At 53.5% G+C, this 17,928-nt stretch overlaps 1 protein-coding gene across 1 annotated transcript in view; it reads left to right on the plus strand.

Annotated features, from left to right (window-relative positions):
* LOC139240084 (atrial natriuretic peptide receptor 1-like) overlaps nt 1–17,928 on the plus strand; it is a 128,196-nt gene that overhangs the window by 106,691 nt on the left and 3,577 nt on the right. The window contains exons 33-34 of the mRNA XM_070868459.1: nt 2,665–2,733; nt 8,721–9,023. Of these exons, the coding sequence (XP_070724560.1) occupies nt 2,665–2,733; nt 8,721–9,023 (372 nt within the window). The remainder of the gene's footprint in view (nt 1–2,664; nt 2,734–8,720; nt 9,024–17,928) is intronic.

Here is a 17,928-nt window from a genome sequence, read left to right on the forward strand (position 1 = left end):
TAAGGTCAGCCACTCCGTCTGGGCCAGCCTGGCCTGGGTCAGTCTGGGTCAGCCTGGCCTGGGTCAGTCTGGGTCAGCCTGGCCTGGGTCAGTCTGGGTCAGCCGCTCCGTCTTGTCAGCCTGGTCTGGATCAGTCTGGGTCAGCCGCTCCGCCTCGTCAGCCTGGCCTGGGTCCGTCTGGTCTGTCTGGGTCAGCCTGGCCTGGGTCAGCCGCTCCGTCTGTGTCAGCCTGGCCTGAGTCAGTCTTGGTCAGCTGCTCCGTCTGGGTCAGCCTGGCCTGGGTCAGCCTGGCCTGGGTCAGTCTGGGTGTGCTTGTATCCCGTGCCTCAGTGGCTGGCTCTCTCGCCTCTCAGTCAGAAGGTCATGGGTTCGTGCCTCACACCAGAGACTCGAGTGCAAAATCTAGGTGGACACAGTGCCAGTACTGAGGGAGTGTCGGAGGGGCGGTACTGAGGGAACGCCGCACTGTTGATGGGGCGGTACTGAGGGAGCGCCGCACTGTCGGAGGGGCGGTACTGAGGGAGTGCCGCATTGTCGGAGGGGCAGTGCTGAGGGATTGCCGCACTGTCGGAGGGGCAGTACTAAGGGAGCACCGCACTGTCGGAGGGGCGGTACTGAGGGAGCGCTGCACTGTCGGAGGGGCAGTACTGAGGGAGCGCCGCACTGTCGGAGGGGCAGTACTGAGGGAGTGCCGCACTGTCGGAGGGGCGGTGCTGAGGGAGTACCGCACTGTCGGAGGGGCGGTACTGAGGGAGCGCTGCACTGTCAGAGGGGCAGTACTGAGGGAGTGCCGCACTGTCGGAGGGGCGGTACTGAGGGAGCGCCGCACTGTCGGAGGGGCGGTTCTGAGGGAGTGCCGCACTGTCGGAGGGGCAGTGCTGAGGGAGTGTCGGAGGGGCGGTACTGAGGGAGTGCCGCACTGTCGGAGGGGCAGTACTGAGGGAGCGCCGCACTGTCGGAGGGGCAGTACTGAGGGAGTGCCGCACTGTCGGAGGGGCAGTACTGAGGGAGTGCCGCATTGTCGGTGGGGCGGTGCTGAGGGAGTGCCGCACTGTCGGTGGGGCGGTGCTGAGGGAGTGCCGCACTGTCGGAGGTGCCGTCTTCCGGATGAGACGTTAAACCGAGGCCCCGTCTGCCCTCTCGGGTGGATGTAAAAGATCCCGGGGCCACTATTGGAAGAAGAGCAGGGGGAGTTCTCCCCGGAGTCCTGGGACCAATATTTATCCCTCAACCAACATCACTAAAACAGATGAACTGGGTCATTATCACATTGCTGTGTGTGGGAGCTTGCTGTGCGCAAATTTGGCTGCTACGTGTCGCACATTACAACATTGACTACGCTTTTTAAAAAATTGACTCAGCACCTTCAAGGGTGAACGGCCAACACCGGTTGCCGTGACACACAGACCCTGGTGGAGATGGGCTGACTGGGCAGCGAGCGGTGATCGGGGAGGGGACCCTGGGACTCTGGCCCTCAGACAGATGGTTCACAGAGGAGCCAGGAAAAGGAAGCTGACCGATTCCACAGCACGGCTTTATCTCCCGGTTGCCTTAGCGACGGCCTTTTTATATAAAGAAGTAGTGTTGAGACGAGAATAGTGACGTGGGACTCGGCGAGAGAGAAATGATTTGCGTGGCGCGAGGCCGGGGGCGGGAATGCGTTGGCACAGCTCTCTCTCTGACTGCCTCGCAGAACAAGACAGACGTGGGATCGCCCTGTGCGTGCCGGCTCTGCCCCTGGAGTCTGGCTCTCCCCTCTTCCCCCGCCAGTGCTGCTGGCTCTCGCAGGGCTTCAGTTCCCGCGGCCGCCGGCAACCCCGCCCGCTCTTCGCGCAGGAGGCGTTATCTGGGCTATTCGCCTGCAGGGGCTTCACAGCACAGGCCGATCCCGCGGTCACCCGAAGACCACTCTTTTACAGCTCAAGGACGGACTGGACAAGCTGGGGTTGTTCTCCTTGGAGCAGGGAAGGTTGGGAGGCGATTCGATAGAGGTGTTCAAAATCAAGGGGCGGGTCTGGATGGAGTAGAGCGCGAGAAACTGTTCCCATTGGCGGAAGGGTGGAGAACCAGAGGAGACAGATTTAAGGCGATTGGCAGAAGCACCAAAGGCGACGCGAGGAAAAACGTTTCTACGCAGCGAGTGGTTAGGATCTGGAATGCGCTGCCTGATCGGGCGGTGGAATTAGATTCAATAGCAGCCTTCAAAAAGGAATTGGATAAATAATTGAAGGAGAAATGATTGCAGGGATGTGGGGAGAGAGCGGGGTGGGACTAACTGAGCTGCTCTTCGACAGAGCAGGTGCAGACTCGATGGGCCGAGTGGCCTCCTTACGTGCTGTGCGATTCTATCGAATAATCCCAGCCCTTCCTGAGTTAGCACCTTCAGGAGAGGAAATTGCCGGGAGAGACCCAGATGTTGCGTAAGAATTACAGGAGCAGGAGTCGGCCATTCGGCCCCTCGAGCCTGCTCCGCCATTCAATACGATCGTGTCTGATCTTCCACCTCAGCTCCACTTTCCCGGCAAACGTTGTACTTTGCGATCTATGGTACGGTCAAGTGGCCGTTTTAACGTAAGCCGTGGGTGCGAATGCAGGGGATGGGAGGGGGGTGGGTTCCCGCTGCAGTCGGGCGATGTGTTGACGTGCATTATCCTCCCGTTTCAGTTCCCCGACGAGACCCTGCGGAGCAGCGAGCTGCTCAACATGATCGTGGCCGTCATCGACTCCGCTCAGGTCAGTCCCGGGCAGCGCGTGTCGGCCTTGCACCCGGCTGGACACAAGAAGATCAGAAGCATGAGCAGGAGTCGGCCATTCGGCCCCTCGAGCCCGCTCCTCCATTCGATACGGTCATGGCTGATCCGATCATGGACTCAGCTCCACTTCCCCTGCCCGCTCCCCATAACCCTTCACTCCCTTATCGTTCGTAGAACATTGTTCAGCCATGAACTCATTGAATGGCGGTGCAGGCTAGAAGGGCCGAATGGCCTACTCCTGCACCTATTTTCTATGTTTCTATAAGAATTAGGAACAGGAGTAGGCCATCTAGCCCCTCGAGCCTGCTCCGCCATTCAACAAGATCATGGCTGATCTGGCCGTGGACTCAGCTCCACTTACCCGCCCGCTCCCCGTAACCCTTAATTCCCTTATTGGTTAAAAATCTATCTATCTGTGATTTGAATACATTCAATGAGCTAGCCTCAACTGCTTCCTTGGGCAGAGAATTCCACAGATTCACAACCCTCTGGGAGAAGAAATTCCTTCTCAACTAGGTTTTAAATTGGCTCACCCGTATTTTGAGGCTGTGCCCCCTAGTTCTAGTCTCCCCGACCAGTGGAAACAACCTCTCTGCCTCTATCTTGTCTATCCCTTTCATTATTTTAAATGTTTCTATAAGATCACCCCTCATCCTTCTGAACTCCAAAGAGTAAAGACCCAGTCTACTCAATCTATCATCATAAGGTAACCCCCTCATCTCCGGAATCAGCCTAGTGAATCGTCTCTGTACCCCCTACAAAGCTAGTATATCCTTCCTTAAGTAAGGTGACCAAAACTGCACGCAGTACTCCAGGTGCGGCCTCACCAATACCCTGTAGTTGAAGCAGGACCTCCCTGCTTTTGTACTCCATCCCTCTCGCAATGAAGGCCCACATTCCATTCGCCTTCCTGATTACCTGCTGCACCTGCAAACTAACTTTTTGGGATTAAAAGAGTTTCATGCACAAGGACCCCCAGGTCCCTCTGCATCTCATTTCTCCCCATTCAAATAATATTCCCTTTTACTGTTTTTTTTTCCAAGGTGGATGACCTCACACTTTCCGACATTGTATTCCATCTGTCAAACCTTAGCCCATTCGCTTAACCTATCTAAATCTCTTTGCAGCCTCTCTGTGTCCTCTACACAACCCACTTTCCCACTAATCTTTGTGTCATCTGCAAATTTTGTTACACTACACTCTGTCCCCTCTTCCAGGTCATCTATGTATATTGTAAACAGTTATGGTCCCAGCACCAATCCCTGTGGCACACCACTAACCACCAATTTCCAATCCGAAAAGGACCCATTTATCCCGACTCTCTGCTTTCTGTTAGCCAGCCAATTCTCTATCCATGCTAATACATTTCCTCTGACTCCGCGTACCTTTATCTTCTGCAGTAACCTTTTGTGTGGCACCTTACCGAATGCCTTTTGGAAATCTAAATACACCACATCCATCGGTACACCTCCATCCACCATGCTCGTTATATCTTCAAAGAATTTCAGTAAATTAGTTAAACATGATTTCCCCTTCATGAATCCATATTGCATCTGCTTGATTGCACTATTCCTATCTAGATGTCCCGCTATTTCTTCCTTAATGATAGCTTCAAGCATTTTCCCCACTACAGATGTTAAACTAACCGCCCTATAGTTACCTGCCTTTTGTCTGCCCCCTTTTTTAAAACAGAGGCGTTACATTAGCTGCTTTCCAATCCGCTGGTACCTCCCCAGAGTCCAGAGAATTTTGGTAGATTATAACGAATGCATCTGGTATAACTTCCGCCATCTCTTTTAATACCCTGGGATGCATTTCATCAGGACCAGGGGACTTGTCTACCTTGAGTCCCATTAGCCTGTCCAGCACTACCCTCCTAGTGATAGTGATTATCTCAAGGTCCTCCCTTCCCACATTCCCGTGACCAGCAATTTTTGGCATGGTTTTTGTGTCTTCCACTGTGAAGACCGAAGCAAAATAATTGTTTAAGGTCTCAGCCATTTCCACATTTCCACATTTCCCATTATTAAATCCCCCTTCTCATCTTCTACGAGACCAACATTTACTTTAGTCACTCTTTTCCGTTTTATATATCGGTAAAAGCTTTTACTATCTGTTTTTATGTTTTGCGCAAGTTTACTTTCGTAATCTATCTTTCCTTTCTTTATTGCTTTCTTAGTCATTCTTTGCTGTCGTTTAAAATTTTCCCAATCTTCTAGTTTCCCACTAACCTTGGCCACCTTATATGTATTGGTTTTTAATTTGATACTCTCCTTTATTTCCTTGGTTATCCACGGCTGGTTATCTCTTCTCTTACCGCCCTTCTTTTTCACTGGAATATATTTTTGTTGAGCACTTTGAAAGAGCTCCTTAAAAGTCCTCCACTGTTCCTCAATTGTGCCACCGTTTAGTCTGTGTTTCCAGTCTACTTCAGCCAACTCTGCCCTCATCCCACTGTAGTCCCCTTTGTTTAAGCATAGTACGCTCGTTTGAGACACTACTTCCTCACCCTCAATCTGTATTACAAATTCAACCATACTGTGATCACTCATTCCGAGAGGATCTTTTACTAGGAGATTGTTTATTATTCCTGTCTCATTACACAGGACCAGATCTAAGATAGCTTGCTCCCTTGTAGGTTCTGCAACATACTGTTCTAAGAAACAAACCCGTATGCATTCTATGAATTCCTCCTCAAGGCTACCCCGTGCGATTTGATTTGACCAATCGTTATGTAGGTTAAAATCCCCCATGATTACTGCCGTTCCTTTTTCACATGCCTCCATTATTCCCTTGATTATTGTCCGCCCCACCGTGAAGTTATTATTTGGGGGCCTATAAACTACGCCCACCAGTGACATTTTCCCCTTACTATCTCTAATCTCCATCCACAATGATTCAACATTTTGTTCATTGGAGCCAATATCGTCTCACAACTGCCCTGATATCATCCTTTATTAACAGAGCTACCCCACCTCCTTTCCCTTCTTCTCTATCTTTCCGAATTGTCAGATACCCCTGTATGTTTAATTCCCAGTCTTGGCCACCCTGCAACCACAAAAATCTGTCTATCTCCACCTTAAATATATTCAATGACCCAGCCTCCACAGCTCTCTGGGGCAGAGAATTCCACAGATTCACCACCCTCCGAGAGAAGAAAAGAACGGGCAGGGAAGTGGAGCTGAGCCCATGATCAGATCAGCCATGATCGTATAAAATGGCGGAGCAGGCTCGAGGGGCCGTATGGCCTACTCCAGCTCCTATTGCTTATCTTCTCCTCATCTGTATCTTAAATGGACGACTCCTTATTCTGAGACTGTGCCCCCTAGTTCTAGATTCCCCCACCCATGGAAACATCCTCTCTGCATCTACCCTGTCGAGCCCTCTCACAATCTTATACGTTTCAATAAGATCACCTCTCATTCTTCTGAACTCCAATGAGTAGAGGCCCAACCTGCTCAACCTTTCCTCATGAGTCAACACCCTTCATCTCAGGAGTCAACCGAGTGAACCTTCTCTGAACTGCCTCCAATGCAAGTAATATCCTTCCGCAACGTGGTGGCCCCAACCTGCAAGAGATCGGCAGGGGCAGCGAGTGGCGGTGTACCACAGCAAGGTACAGCGCGAGCTGGAACAGGAGAGCGACGGCAGCGAAGTGTGACGTCATCAAGGTCCAGGTCGGTGCTTGGAGCGCGGGCAGGTACAGCAGGAGCGGCGAGGTCGGGGCGAAGGAGCGACGAGATTGTAGAGGGCCGTGATCGGGGCCCAGGGGAGACGAGAGTTCGGGCCCCAGAGGCAGCACGGGCCCGGCCCACACTGTGCGATATGTGTGCGCAATAAGTCCGTGCAAACCTTCTGCAAATCCCCTGGGAGGACAGGCGCACCAACGTTAGTGTCCTCGACCAGGCCAACATCCCCAACATTGAAGCACTGACCACACTCGATCAGCTCCGCTGGGCAGGCCACTTAGTCCGCATGCCACATACGAGACTCCCTAAGCAAATGCTTTATGCGGAGCTCCTTCACGGTAAACGAGCCAAAGGAGGGCAGCGGAAACGTTACAAGGACACCCTCAAAGCCTCCCTGGTAAAGTGCGACATCACCACTGACACCTGGGAGACCCTGGCCGCAGACCGCCCGAGGTGGAGAAAGTGCATCCGGGAGGGGCGCTGAGCTCTTCGAGTCTCAACGCAAAGAGCGTGAAGAGGCCAAGCGCAGGCAGCGGAAGGAGCGCGCGGCAAACCAGCCCCACCCTCCCCTTCCCTCGACGAATGTCTGTCCCACCTGTAACAGGGTCTGTGGCTCGCGTATCGGACTGTTCGGCCATCAAAGAACTCACTTTGGGAGTGGAAGCAAGTCTTCCTCGTTTCCGAGTGACTGCCTATGATGAGGTCCGTGCAGCAGAGCTGGTCTCGTCGTCCTGGTTAACCCTTGCCACTGGACCAAGACCTCGCTCTTTCAAGCCCGTGTGGTGGCTGGTGTACAACGGTCACCCCACGTTAAAACAATCCACACACAGGCATCTTCCGCCCTTCAGGATGTAGTTCGGGATCTGGAATATTCATCGAAACACCTGTGAACTCAATCCCTTTTTTGCCATGGAAGCAAGTCATCCTCGTTTCGAGGGACTGCCGATGGAGATGATCCCTCCATAAGTAAGGAAGCACCCTGGGATGTTTTGCTACATTGAAGGCGCCGTACGACCGCAAGTTGTTGATGTGCTGAGCTGAAGAGGGGGTGAGAGGAGGCCCGTGCGGAGCATAAACACCGGCACGGAGACATCTGTCCGAGCAGCCTGTGTCTGCTGTCGACGCCACGTGATTCTGTGCGCTGGTGGGGCAGAAGCTGTAAAGGTCGCAGATTGAATGCTGCAGGTTGACTGCCTGCTGAAAAGCAGCACTGTGCTTTGCTTAATTAGACGGCTTGTAGAGCTGGCAGTGTCACGGAGGTGGTGATCAATATCCCTTGAAGGGGAAGTGTCCTGTCAGATGAGAACACAGCGCGGCAGAAATTATTGCTCTGCCTAAATTGCTTTCAAACCCCTTTGCATTCCTGTGCCAAACCAGCACTTTGGACAGCAGTGTCTCCTCGGTCATTACTTCTCTCTTTCATTTTTATTTCGAAAGATTGATTGCCGAGAGTTTAAATGCAAGGCTTTGGAAAGGTTAACCGCTGAGTCTTTGCGATACCAGCGCAGGAACGGGCTTGGAGGCGTTTTTTAAAAACTGGAATCCGTTCAGCGGCAGCTGTGGAGCGAGAAACCAGAGCTAATGTTTCAGCTCATCAGAGCATAAAAATTAGGAGCAGGAGTCGGCCATTCGGCCCCTCGAGCCTGCTCCGCCATTCAATAAGAGCAAGGCTGATCTGAGCATGGACTCAACTCCACTTCCCCGCCCGCTCCCCATTACCCTTCACTCCCTTATTGTTCAAAACTCCCATCTATCTCCGGCTTGAATATATTCAGTGACCCAGCCTCCACAGCTCTCTGGGGCAGAGAATTGCGAAGATTCACGACCCTCTGCGAGAAGAAATTCCTCCTCATCTCCGCTTTAAATGGGCGACCCCTTATTCTGAGACTATGCCCCCTAGTTCTAGATTTCCCCCACGAGGGGAAACATCCTCCCTGCATCTACCCTGTCCAGCCCCCTCGGAATCTTATACACTTCAATAAGATCGCCTCTCATTCTTCTGAACTCCAATGAGTACAGGCCCAACCTGCTCAACCCTTCCTCATAAGACAAACCCCTCATCCCAGGAATCAACCGAGTGAACCAGGAGCAGCTAAACGTGGCAGCTTGGCTCGGTCAGTCGCACTCTGGCCTGAGTCACAGGCCACATGGCTTCGAGCTTGAGACCCGAGCCGATCCATCCAGCCTGACTTCCGATGCGAGTAAGGTTTTATCGAGGCAAATGGTGGGAGTGAACCCATAATTAAATGTTTTCAAATGTCCCTTGTTTGTGTTTCAGCTGCAGGAGTTGGTGTGTCACGTCATGATGGGGAACCTGGTTATGTTCCGAAAGGATTCTGTTCTCAACATCCTGAGTAAGTCTCTCTCCTTTATCCTGCCCTCCGCCACCCTTTTTGTTTTTTGTGGAAACGTTTCACTGAGTGTGCAGGAGCAGCTAAACGTGGCAGCTTGGCTCGGTCAGTCGCTCTCTGGCCTGAGTCACAGGCCACATGGCTTCGAGCTTGAGACCCGAGTCGATCCATCCAGCCTGACTTCCGACACTGCTGCAGGACTGAGGGAACGCAGCAGTGTCCAGAGAGAAGTACCCTCCATTGGATGAGGCGTTTATTATTATTTAAATGGAGAAAAGTTGCAAAGGCCGCAGTACAGCGGGACCTGGGGGTATTTGCGCGTGAAACACAAAAGGTTAGTATGCAGGTACAGCAAGTGATCAGGAAGGCCAATGGAATCTTGGCCTTTGTTGCAAAGGGGAAGGAGTATAAAAGCAGGGAAGTCTTGCTACAGTTATACAGGGTATTGGTGAGGCCACACCTGGAGTACTGCGTGCAGTTTTGGTTTCCATATTTACGAGAGGCAGTTCAGAGAAGGTTCACTCGGTTGATTCCGGGGTTGAGGGGGTTGACTTATGAGGAAAGGTTGAGCAGGTTGGGCCTCTACTCATTGGAGTTCAGAAGAATGAGAGGTGATCTTATCGAAACGTATAAGATTATGAGGGGGCTCGACAAGGTGGATGCAGAGAGGATGTTTCCACTGATGGGGGAGACTAGACCTAGGGGGCGTGGTCTTAGAATAAGGGGCCGCCCATTAAAACTGAGATGAGGAGGAATTTCTTCTCTCAGAGGGTTGTAAATCTGTGGAATTCGCTGCCTCAGAGAGCTGTGGAAGCCGGGACATTGAATAAATTTAAGGCAGAAATAGACAGTTTCTTAACCGATAAGGGAATAAGGGGGCGGGCAGGGAAGTGGAGCTGAGTCCATGGTCAGATCAGCCATGATCGTATTGAATGGCGGAGCAGGCTCGAGGGGCCGTATGGCTGACTCCTGCTCCTATTTCTTATGTTTAACCGTGGCCCTGTCTGCCTGCCCCAGCAGTTCAGTTGAACGACCCTATGACGCGATTGGAAGGAAGAGCGTCACAACTGGGAGCAGGACTGGGCCATTTGGCCTCTCGAACCCGCTTGTGTTTCAGCTGCAGAGGTTTTGATGTGTCGCGTAACAATGAAGTTCTCCCCCCCCCCCCCCACCCGGTGTCCTACACAATATTTATCCCTCAACCAACATCGCTAAACCATCTCATTGCTGTTTGTGGGAAATTGCTGTGCGTAAATTGGTGTGTGCCATCGTCGTTTTATTTTTTAAAATTTGTTCCTGGGATGTGGGCGTCGCTGGCAAAGCCGGCATTTATTGCCCGTCCCTAATTGCCCCTTGAGAAGGTGGTGGTGAGCCGCCTTCTTGAACCGCTGCAGTCCGTGTGGTGAAGGTGCTCCCACAGTGCTGTTAGGGAGGGAGTTCCAGGATTGTGACCCAGCGACGATGAAGGAACGGCCGATATATTTCCAAGTGGGGATGGTGTGTGACTGGGAGGGGAACGTGGAGGTGGTGGTGTTCCCATGCGCCTGCTGCCCTCGTCCTTCTAGGCGGTAGAGGTCGCGGGTTTGGGAGGTGATTCCCTGATTCCCATCGCTCCGCCATCGGCGGCCATGCCTTCAGCTGTCCGGGGCCCCAAGCTCTGGAATTCTGTCCCTCAACCTCTCCGCTTCTCTCTCGTCATTTCATCAAAGGCAGTCCCTCGGAATCGAGGAAGTCTTGCATCCACTCTTAAAATGAGTCCTTAAGTTGCTGAACAGTCCAATACGAGAACCACAGTCCCTGTCACAGGTGGGACAGACAGTGGTTGAGGGAAGGGGAGGGTGGGACTGGTTTGCCGCACGCTCCTTCCGCTGCCTGCGCTTGGTTTCTGCACGCTCTCGGCGACAAGACTCGAGATGCTCAGTGCCCCTCCCGGATGCACATTTCTCCACTTAGGGCGGACTGGTCTTTGGGCCAGGGACTCCCAGGTGTCGGTGGGGATGTTGCACTTTATCAGGGAGGCTTTGAGGGTGGTCCTTGTAACGTTTCCTCTGCCCACCTTTGGCTCGTTTGCCGTGAAGGAGTTCCGAGTAGAGCGCTTGCTTTGGGAGTCTCTTGTCGGGGGGCATGCGGACAATGTGGCCCTGCCCAGCGGAGCTGATCGAGTGTGGTCAGTGCTTCGATGTTCCTCCTTTAAGGCGCTCCTCAATATCTATCTCTTTGACCAAGCTTTTGGTCGCCTGTGGAAAGTATCTCCTGAAGTGGCTTAATGTCACAGTTTGTCTGATATATGCTCCTGTGAAAAGCACCTTGGGACGTTCCACTACATTTAAAGGCAAGTTTTTTTGGGGTTGTGACAGAGAGAGAGAGATTGAAGCCGGGAGGACCAGGCAGCAAGCGGATTTCGTATTCTGCCCAGGAGTGCGAGGGAGAGCTGACCCCGATTATGGAAACCAGATTCCAGTCACGTCATCACGATTTCCACGCCAAAGAAATTAAAGGTTCTTCTATTATCTCGCATCCCCCACAGGAAATTATCTCCTCCTGCTGAGATAGGTGTGAAGCTGACTGGTCTTTGGTTCAATGTTCGGCTGATTGATGCGCTCCTTTCAAACAACAATAGTGACGGCTGGGCAGTTGTGATAACATCCAGACACTTGCTTTCATTGCTGCTGATGGGCACTCCTGAAAATCAGCTATCTCTGCATCGCTCAGGGTTATTGAGGCAGAGCTGATCCAATCTGCAAGTTACAAGTCCCCCTCTCTCTCACTTGGTCTCTTTCTCTCGCTCTGTCACTGTGTCTGCGTGACAACTGACATCTCTCTCTCTCATGCTTTCCCATTCTCTCTCCCTTTGTCTCTGTCGCTGTCACTCTGACGGATGGGGGTGATGTTGTAGGGGCTGGAGGAGGTTACAGAGATGGGGAGGGTGTAGGGGGTTACAGAGATAGGGAGGGGTGTAGGGGCTGAATGGGCCCTCCTGTTCCTGTGTAACAGGCTCGATGGGGCTGAATGGGCCTCCTCCTGTTCCTGTGTAACAGGCTCGAGGGGCTGAATGGGCCTCCTGTTCCTGTGTAACAGGCTCGAGGGGCTGAATGGGCCTCCTCCTGTTCCTGTGTAACAGGCTCGAGGGGCTGAATGGGCCTCCTCCTGTTCCTGTGTAACAGGCTCGAGGGGCTGAATGGGCCTCCTCCTGTTCCTGTGTAACAAGCTCGAGGGGCTGAATGGGCCTCCTCCTGTTCCTGTGTAACAGGCTCGATGGGCTGAATTGGCCTCCTCCTGTTCCTGTGTAACAGGCTCAAGGGGCTGAATGGGCCTCCTCCTGTTCCTGTGTAACAGGCTCGAGGGGCTGAATGGGCCTCCTCCTGTTCCTGTGTAACAGGCTCGAGGGGCTGAATGGGCCTCCTCCTGTTCCTGTGTAACAGGCTCGAGGGACTGAATGGGCCTCCTCCTGTTCCTGTGTAACAGGCTCGAGGGACTGAATTGGCCTCCTGTTCCTGTGTAACAGGCTCGAGGGGCTGAATGGGCCTCCTCCTGTTCCTGTGTAACAGGCTCGAGGGGCTGAATGGGCCTCCTCCTGTTCCTGTGTAACAGGCTCGAGGGGCTGAATGGGCCTCCTCCTGTTCCTGTGCAACAGGCTCGAGGGACTGATTGAAGGCAAATCGAAAGATGAGGTGCTGTTCCTCAAACTTCCGTTGAGTTTCACGAAGTATTTCGGAGTGTGGTCACTGTTGTATTGTGGGAAACGGGGCAGCTCAATTTGCGCACAGCAAGCTCCCACACACAGCGATGTGATAATGACCCGGATCATGTGTTTTAGTGATGTTGGTTGAGGGATAAATATTGGCCCCAGGACACCGGGGAGAACTCCCCCTGCTCTTCTTCCAATAGTGGCCCCGGGATCCACCTGCTAGGGCTCTTCCTGTTGCTAGTCATAAACAGGGCTGCTGTGTTTCCATTCGGTGAAACTTCGATCTTCTTTCGAGAATCTGGTGATATGTGCTCTGTCGATGGCATCACATAATTGTGTCTGTACTTCTGGGGAAACTGCAAATTGTTGGCGTTGATTATGAACACCTCACGAGGACGTTGGAGACTCGAGTAATGTTCTCCCCCAGCACCTTCTGTTGAGGGGTTTTGTATCGCGCAGCACAGATGTGTTAATCGTGTCTGGCTGTCACAAGTCGCAGCGCTCGGAGAAGTCACCCGATTTAATTTGAATGGAGCTGGAGTTAGCTGGAGCGTAACGGCCTGTCTGACGTTGCATTAAGTCTGAGAGAAACTGTCTGTACTCCGATTCAGAAAAAGCATGGGATATTTTAACCAGTGTGAGCCACTTGACCACCTAAGTGCTGCAGTACAGCGGGACCTGGGGGTCCTTGTGCATGAAACACAAAAAGTTAGCACACAGATACAGCAAGTGAACAGGAAGGCCAATGGAATGTTGGCCTTTATTGCAAAGGGGGATGGAGTATAAAAGCAGGGAAGTCCTGCTACAACAGTACAGGGTATTGGTGAGGCCACACCTGGAGTACTGCGTGCAGTTTTGGTCTCCGTATTTAAGGAGGGATATACTTGCATTGGAGGCTGTTCAGAGAAGGTTCACTCGGTTGATTCCAGAGATGAGGGGGCTGTCTTATGAGGAAAAGTTGAGCAGGTTGGGCCTCTACTCATTGGAGTTTAGAAGAATGAGAGGCGATCTTACTGAAACGTATAAGATTCTGAGGGGGCTGGACAGAGTAGATGCAGAGAGGATGTTTCCCCTCGTGGGGGAATCGAGAACTAGGGGGCACATAGTCTCAGAATAAGGAGTCGCCCATTTAAGACGGAGATGAGGAGGAATTTCTTCTGAGGGTGGTGAATCTGTGGAATTCTCTGCCCCAGGGAGCTGTGGAGGCTGGGTCATTGAATATATTTAAGGTGGAGATAGACAGATTTTTGAATGATAAGGGAGTCGAGGGTTATGGGGAGCGGGCGGGGAAGTAGAGCTGAGTCCAGGATCAGATCAGCCATGATATTGAATGGCGGAGCAGGCTCGAGGGGCCGAATGGCCGACTCCTGCTCCTAGTTCTTGTGTTTCCAGTTGACCAGTTTGGAGGTCAGCGAAGGGTGTTGCAGGGAAGTGGTAGAATGAAATACCTTGGCCGGGAAATTACGAGACGTTAAAAACCAAGGGCCCCGTCTGCCCTCTTGGTTGGGCGTAAAAGACCCCACAGCCACTATTGGCAGAAGAGCAGTGGTGTTCTCCCCAGTGTCCTGGCCCGATATTTATACCCCAGCCAACATTAATGACCTGGGTCATTATCACATTGCTGTGTGTGGGAGCTTGCTGTGCGCAAATTGGCTGCTGCGTTTCCCACATTACAACAGTGACCGCACTCCAAATAAATGTTAATTGGCTGTAAAGCGCTTTTGGACGTCCTGAGGATCATGAAAGGTGCTATAAAGATGCAAGCTCTTTTGGTTTTGAATGTGTAAACGCTGAGGAACGCGACAAATTCATGGGATCACTTGTTGTGAATCGTAGATTCTTGCTGATTGTGACCATATCGATAGCAAGGGAAAGAGACCCAGCAGAGTTATTGCAGCGCCGAGCTGCAGGGTTTTAATCCAGCTCTATAATTTCCTGGGAAGCACACAGTCAGAGGGTAAGAAAGAGAGAATGAGCAGTCATGTCGGGTGTTAATCACTCTCTGAATAACAGCTCTCTCGGGCCGGCGACCTCGTTTCATTTCACCAACTTCTTCCTGAGCCTGACAGTGTCCCAGGAGAGGCGCACAGTTAAGGAGCCCGAGCTAGCCGCACGGACCTCCCTGTCTGGGTACGGTGCCTTTAATTTGATGGAGCTCCGCTGAGTGCTGAAATGGGTTACTGTCTGATTGATGTGACACCCGTCCTTACCTCCTCTCCCCGTCTCTCATCCATCTCCGTCACCGCCCTCCTCTCGTGTGTGTGTCCTGTGAGTGTGTGTGTGTCCTGTGAGTGTGTGTGTGTCCTGTGAGTGTGTGTGTGTCCTGTGAGTGTGTGTGTGTCCTGTGAGTGTGTGTGTCCTGTGAGTGTGTGTGTGTCCTGTGAGTGTGTGTGTGTCCTGTGAGTGTGTGTGTGTCCTGTGAGTGTGTGTGTGTCCTGTGAGTGTGTGTGTGTCCTGTGAGTGTGTGTGTCCTGTGAGTGTGTGTGTGTCCTGTGAGTGTGTGTGTGTCCTGTGAGTGTGTGTGTGTCCTGTGAGTGTGTGTGTGTCCTGTGAGTGTGTGTGTGTCCTGTGAGTGTGTGTGTGTGTGTCCTGTGAGTGTGTGTGTGTCCGTCCTCCGAGTGTGTGTGTCCTTTGAGTGTGTGTGTGTGTGTCCGTCCTCCGTGTGTCCTCTGTGTGTGTGTGTGTGTGTGTGTGTGTGTGTGTGTGTGTGTGTGTGTCCTTTGTGTGTCCGTCCTTCGTGTGTGTGTGTGTCCGTCCTTCGTGTGTGTGTGTGTCCTTCCTTCGAGTGTGTGTGTGTCCTTCGAGTGTGTGTGTGTCCTTCGAGTGCGTGTGTGTCCTCCGTGTGCGTGTGTGTCCTCCGTGTGCGTGTGTGTCCTCCGTGTGCGTGTGTGTCCTCCGTGTGTGTGTGTCCCCTTTGTGTGTGTGTGTGTGTCCTTTGTGTGTGTGCGTGCGTGTCCTTTGTGTGCGTGCGTGTCCTTTGTGTGTGTGCGTGTCCTGTGTGTGTGTCCTTCGTGTGTGTGCACGCGCGCGTGTCTCTCTCCCTCGTGTGTGTGTCTCCCTCGTGTGTGTGTGTGTGTGTGTGTGTGTGTGTCTCCCTCGTGTGTGTGTGTCTCTCCCTCGTGTGTGTGTGTGTCTCTCCCTCGTGTGTGTGTGTGTCTCTCCCTCGTGTGTGTGTGTGGTGTGTGTGTCTCCCTCGTGTGTGTGTGTCTCTCCTCTCCCTCGTGTGTGTGTGTGTCTCTCCTCTCCCTCGTGTGTGTGTGTCTCTCCTCTCCCTCGTGTGTGTGTGTGTCTCCTCTCCCTCGTGTGTGTGTGTCTCTCCCTCGTGTGTGTGTGTGTCTCTCCCTCGTGTGTGTGTGTGTCTCTCCCTCGTGTGTGTGTGTGTGTCTCTCCCTCGTGTGTGTGTGTGTCTCTCCCTCGTGTGTGTGTGTCTCTCCTCTCCCTCGTGTGTGTGTGTGTCTCTCCTCTCCCTCGTGTGTGTGTGTGTGTCTCTCCTCTCCCTCGTGTGTGTGTCTCTCCCTCGTGTGTGTGTCTCTCCTCTCCCTCGTGTGTGTGTCTCTCCTCTCCCTCGTGTGTGTGTGTGTGTCTCTCCTCTCCCTCGTGTGTGTGTGTGTGTCTCTCCTCTCCCTCGTGTGTGTGTGTGTGTCTCTCCTCTCCCTCGTGTGTGTGTGTGTGTCTCTCCTCTCCCTCGTGTGTGTGTGTGTGTCTCGTCTCTCCCTCGTGTGTGTGTGTCTCTCCTCTCCCTCGTGTGTGTGTGTGTCTCTCCTCTCCCTCGTGTGTGTGTGTCTCTCCCTCGTGTGTGTGTCTCTCCCTCGTGTGTGTGTCTCCCTCGTGTGTGTGTGTCTCTCCTCTCCCTCGTGTGTGTGTGTCTCTCCTCTCCCTCGTGTGTGTGTGTGTGTGTGTCTCTCCCTCGTGTGTGTGTGTGTCTCTCCTCTCCCTCGTGTGTGTGTGTGTGTGTCTCTCCCTCGTGTGTGTGTGTCTCTCCTCTCCCTCGTGTGTGTGTGTGTGTGTCCCTCCCCCCCCCCCCCCACCTCTCCTTCCCCTCACCAGTCGAGCTGTCGTGTTGTTCACATTGCCTGTTCAGGACGGGGCGTGGACTTGTTGCCGGTTCAGTGTCGACGGCGGGTTTGATGCCGCCGTTTAAAGCTGTCTTCCTCCAAGACCGTGCCGGGAGGGGGGGCGCTCCCAGGGTCCATGTGGCAGTCAGCATCCTGAGTGATGGCTGTCAGCGAATGAGTTACAGACTGGGATTTAATCAAGGCCGTCGGGGAGCCCATAAACCAGCCAGAGCCCCAGCTCACGGGGCATTGTGCTTTTCATCCGCTGCACTCCACTCAATCGTAGCCCGTCCACTTGCTATTTATAGTCTCTCATATAATTCATGCCGGGGCTCAGTAAAATTAACAAAAACACAATGCCCAATACTGACGGTTGGAGACACGGGGCGGCCGGTAATCGAGGGGCTGTGTGTGGCAAACCCATCCTCTACCTCCTAAAGCCCTCGCAACAGCTGCATGAGGATTTGTATATGAAGGGGGGGGGGGGAGGGGGAAGAGAGAGAGGGGGAGAGAGAGAGAAAGAGAAGGGAGGGGGGAGAGAGAGAGGGGGGGAGAAGGGAGAGAGAGGGGGGAGAAGGGAGAGAGAGGGTAGGGAGGGGGGAGAGAGAGGGTAGGGAGGGGGGAGAGGGAAGGGAGGGGGAGAGAGAGAGAGAGGGAAGGGAGGGGGAGGGGGGGAGAGGGAAGGGAGGGGGGGAGAGGGAAGGGAGGGGGGAGAGAGGAGTGAGGGGAGAGGGAGGGGGGGGAGAGAGAGAGGGAAGGGAGGGGGGAGAGGAGAGGGAAGGGAGGGGGGAGAGAGAGAGAGGGAAGGGAGGGGGGGAGAGAGAGAGAGAGGGAAGGGAGGGGGGAGAGAGAGGAAGGGAGGGGGGGAGAGAGAGAGGGAAGGGGGGGAGAGAGAGAAGGGAGGGGGGAGAGAGAGAGGAAGGGAGGGGGGGAGAGAGAGAGAAGGGAGGGGGGAGAGAGAGAGGGAAGGGGGGGAGAGAGAGAGGGAAGGGGGGGAGAGAGAGAGGGAAGGGGGGGAGAGAGAGAGGGAAGGGAGGGGAGAGAGAGAGAAGGGAAGGGGGAGAGAGAGAGGGAGGGGAAGGGGGAGGGGGAGAGAGAGGGAAGGGAGGGGGGGAGAGAGAGAGGGAAGGGAGGGGGAGAGGGAGAGGAAGGGAGGGGGGAGAGAGAGAGGGAAGGGAAGGGGGGGAGAGAGAGAGGGAAGGGAGGGGGGGAGAGGGAGGAGGGGGAGGGAGGGGGTGGGAGGAGGGGAAGGGGGAGAGAGAGAGGAGGAAGGGAGGGTGGTAGAGGGAGGGGAGGGGGGGGTGTGGTGTGTGTTTGAGGGGGTTGTTTGTGGGTGTTTTGGTTGGTGGTTTGGAGTTTGGATGAGGTGTGAGGGAGGGTTGTTTGTGTGTG

Source organism: Pristiophorus japonicus, chromosome 30 (assembly GCF_044704955.1).
Source record: "Pristiophorus japonicus isolate sPriJap1 chromosome 30, sPriJap1.hap1, whole genome shotgun sequence".
Lineage (NCBI taxonomy): Eukaryota > Metazoa > Chordata > Chondrichthyes > Pristiophoridae > Pristiophorus > Pristiophorus japonicus.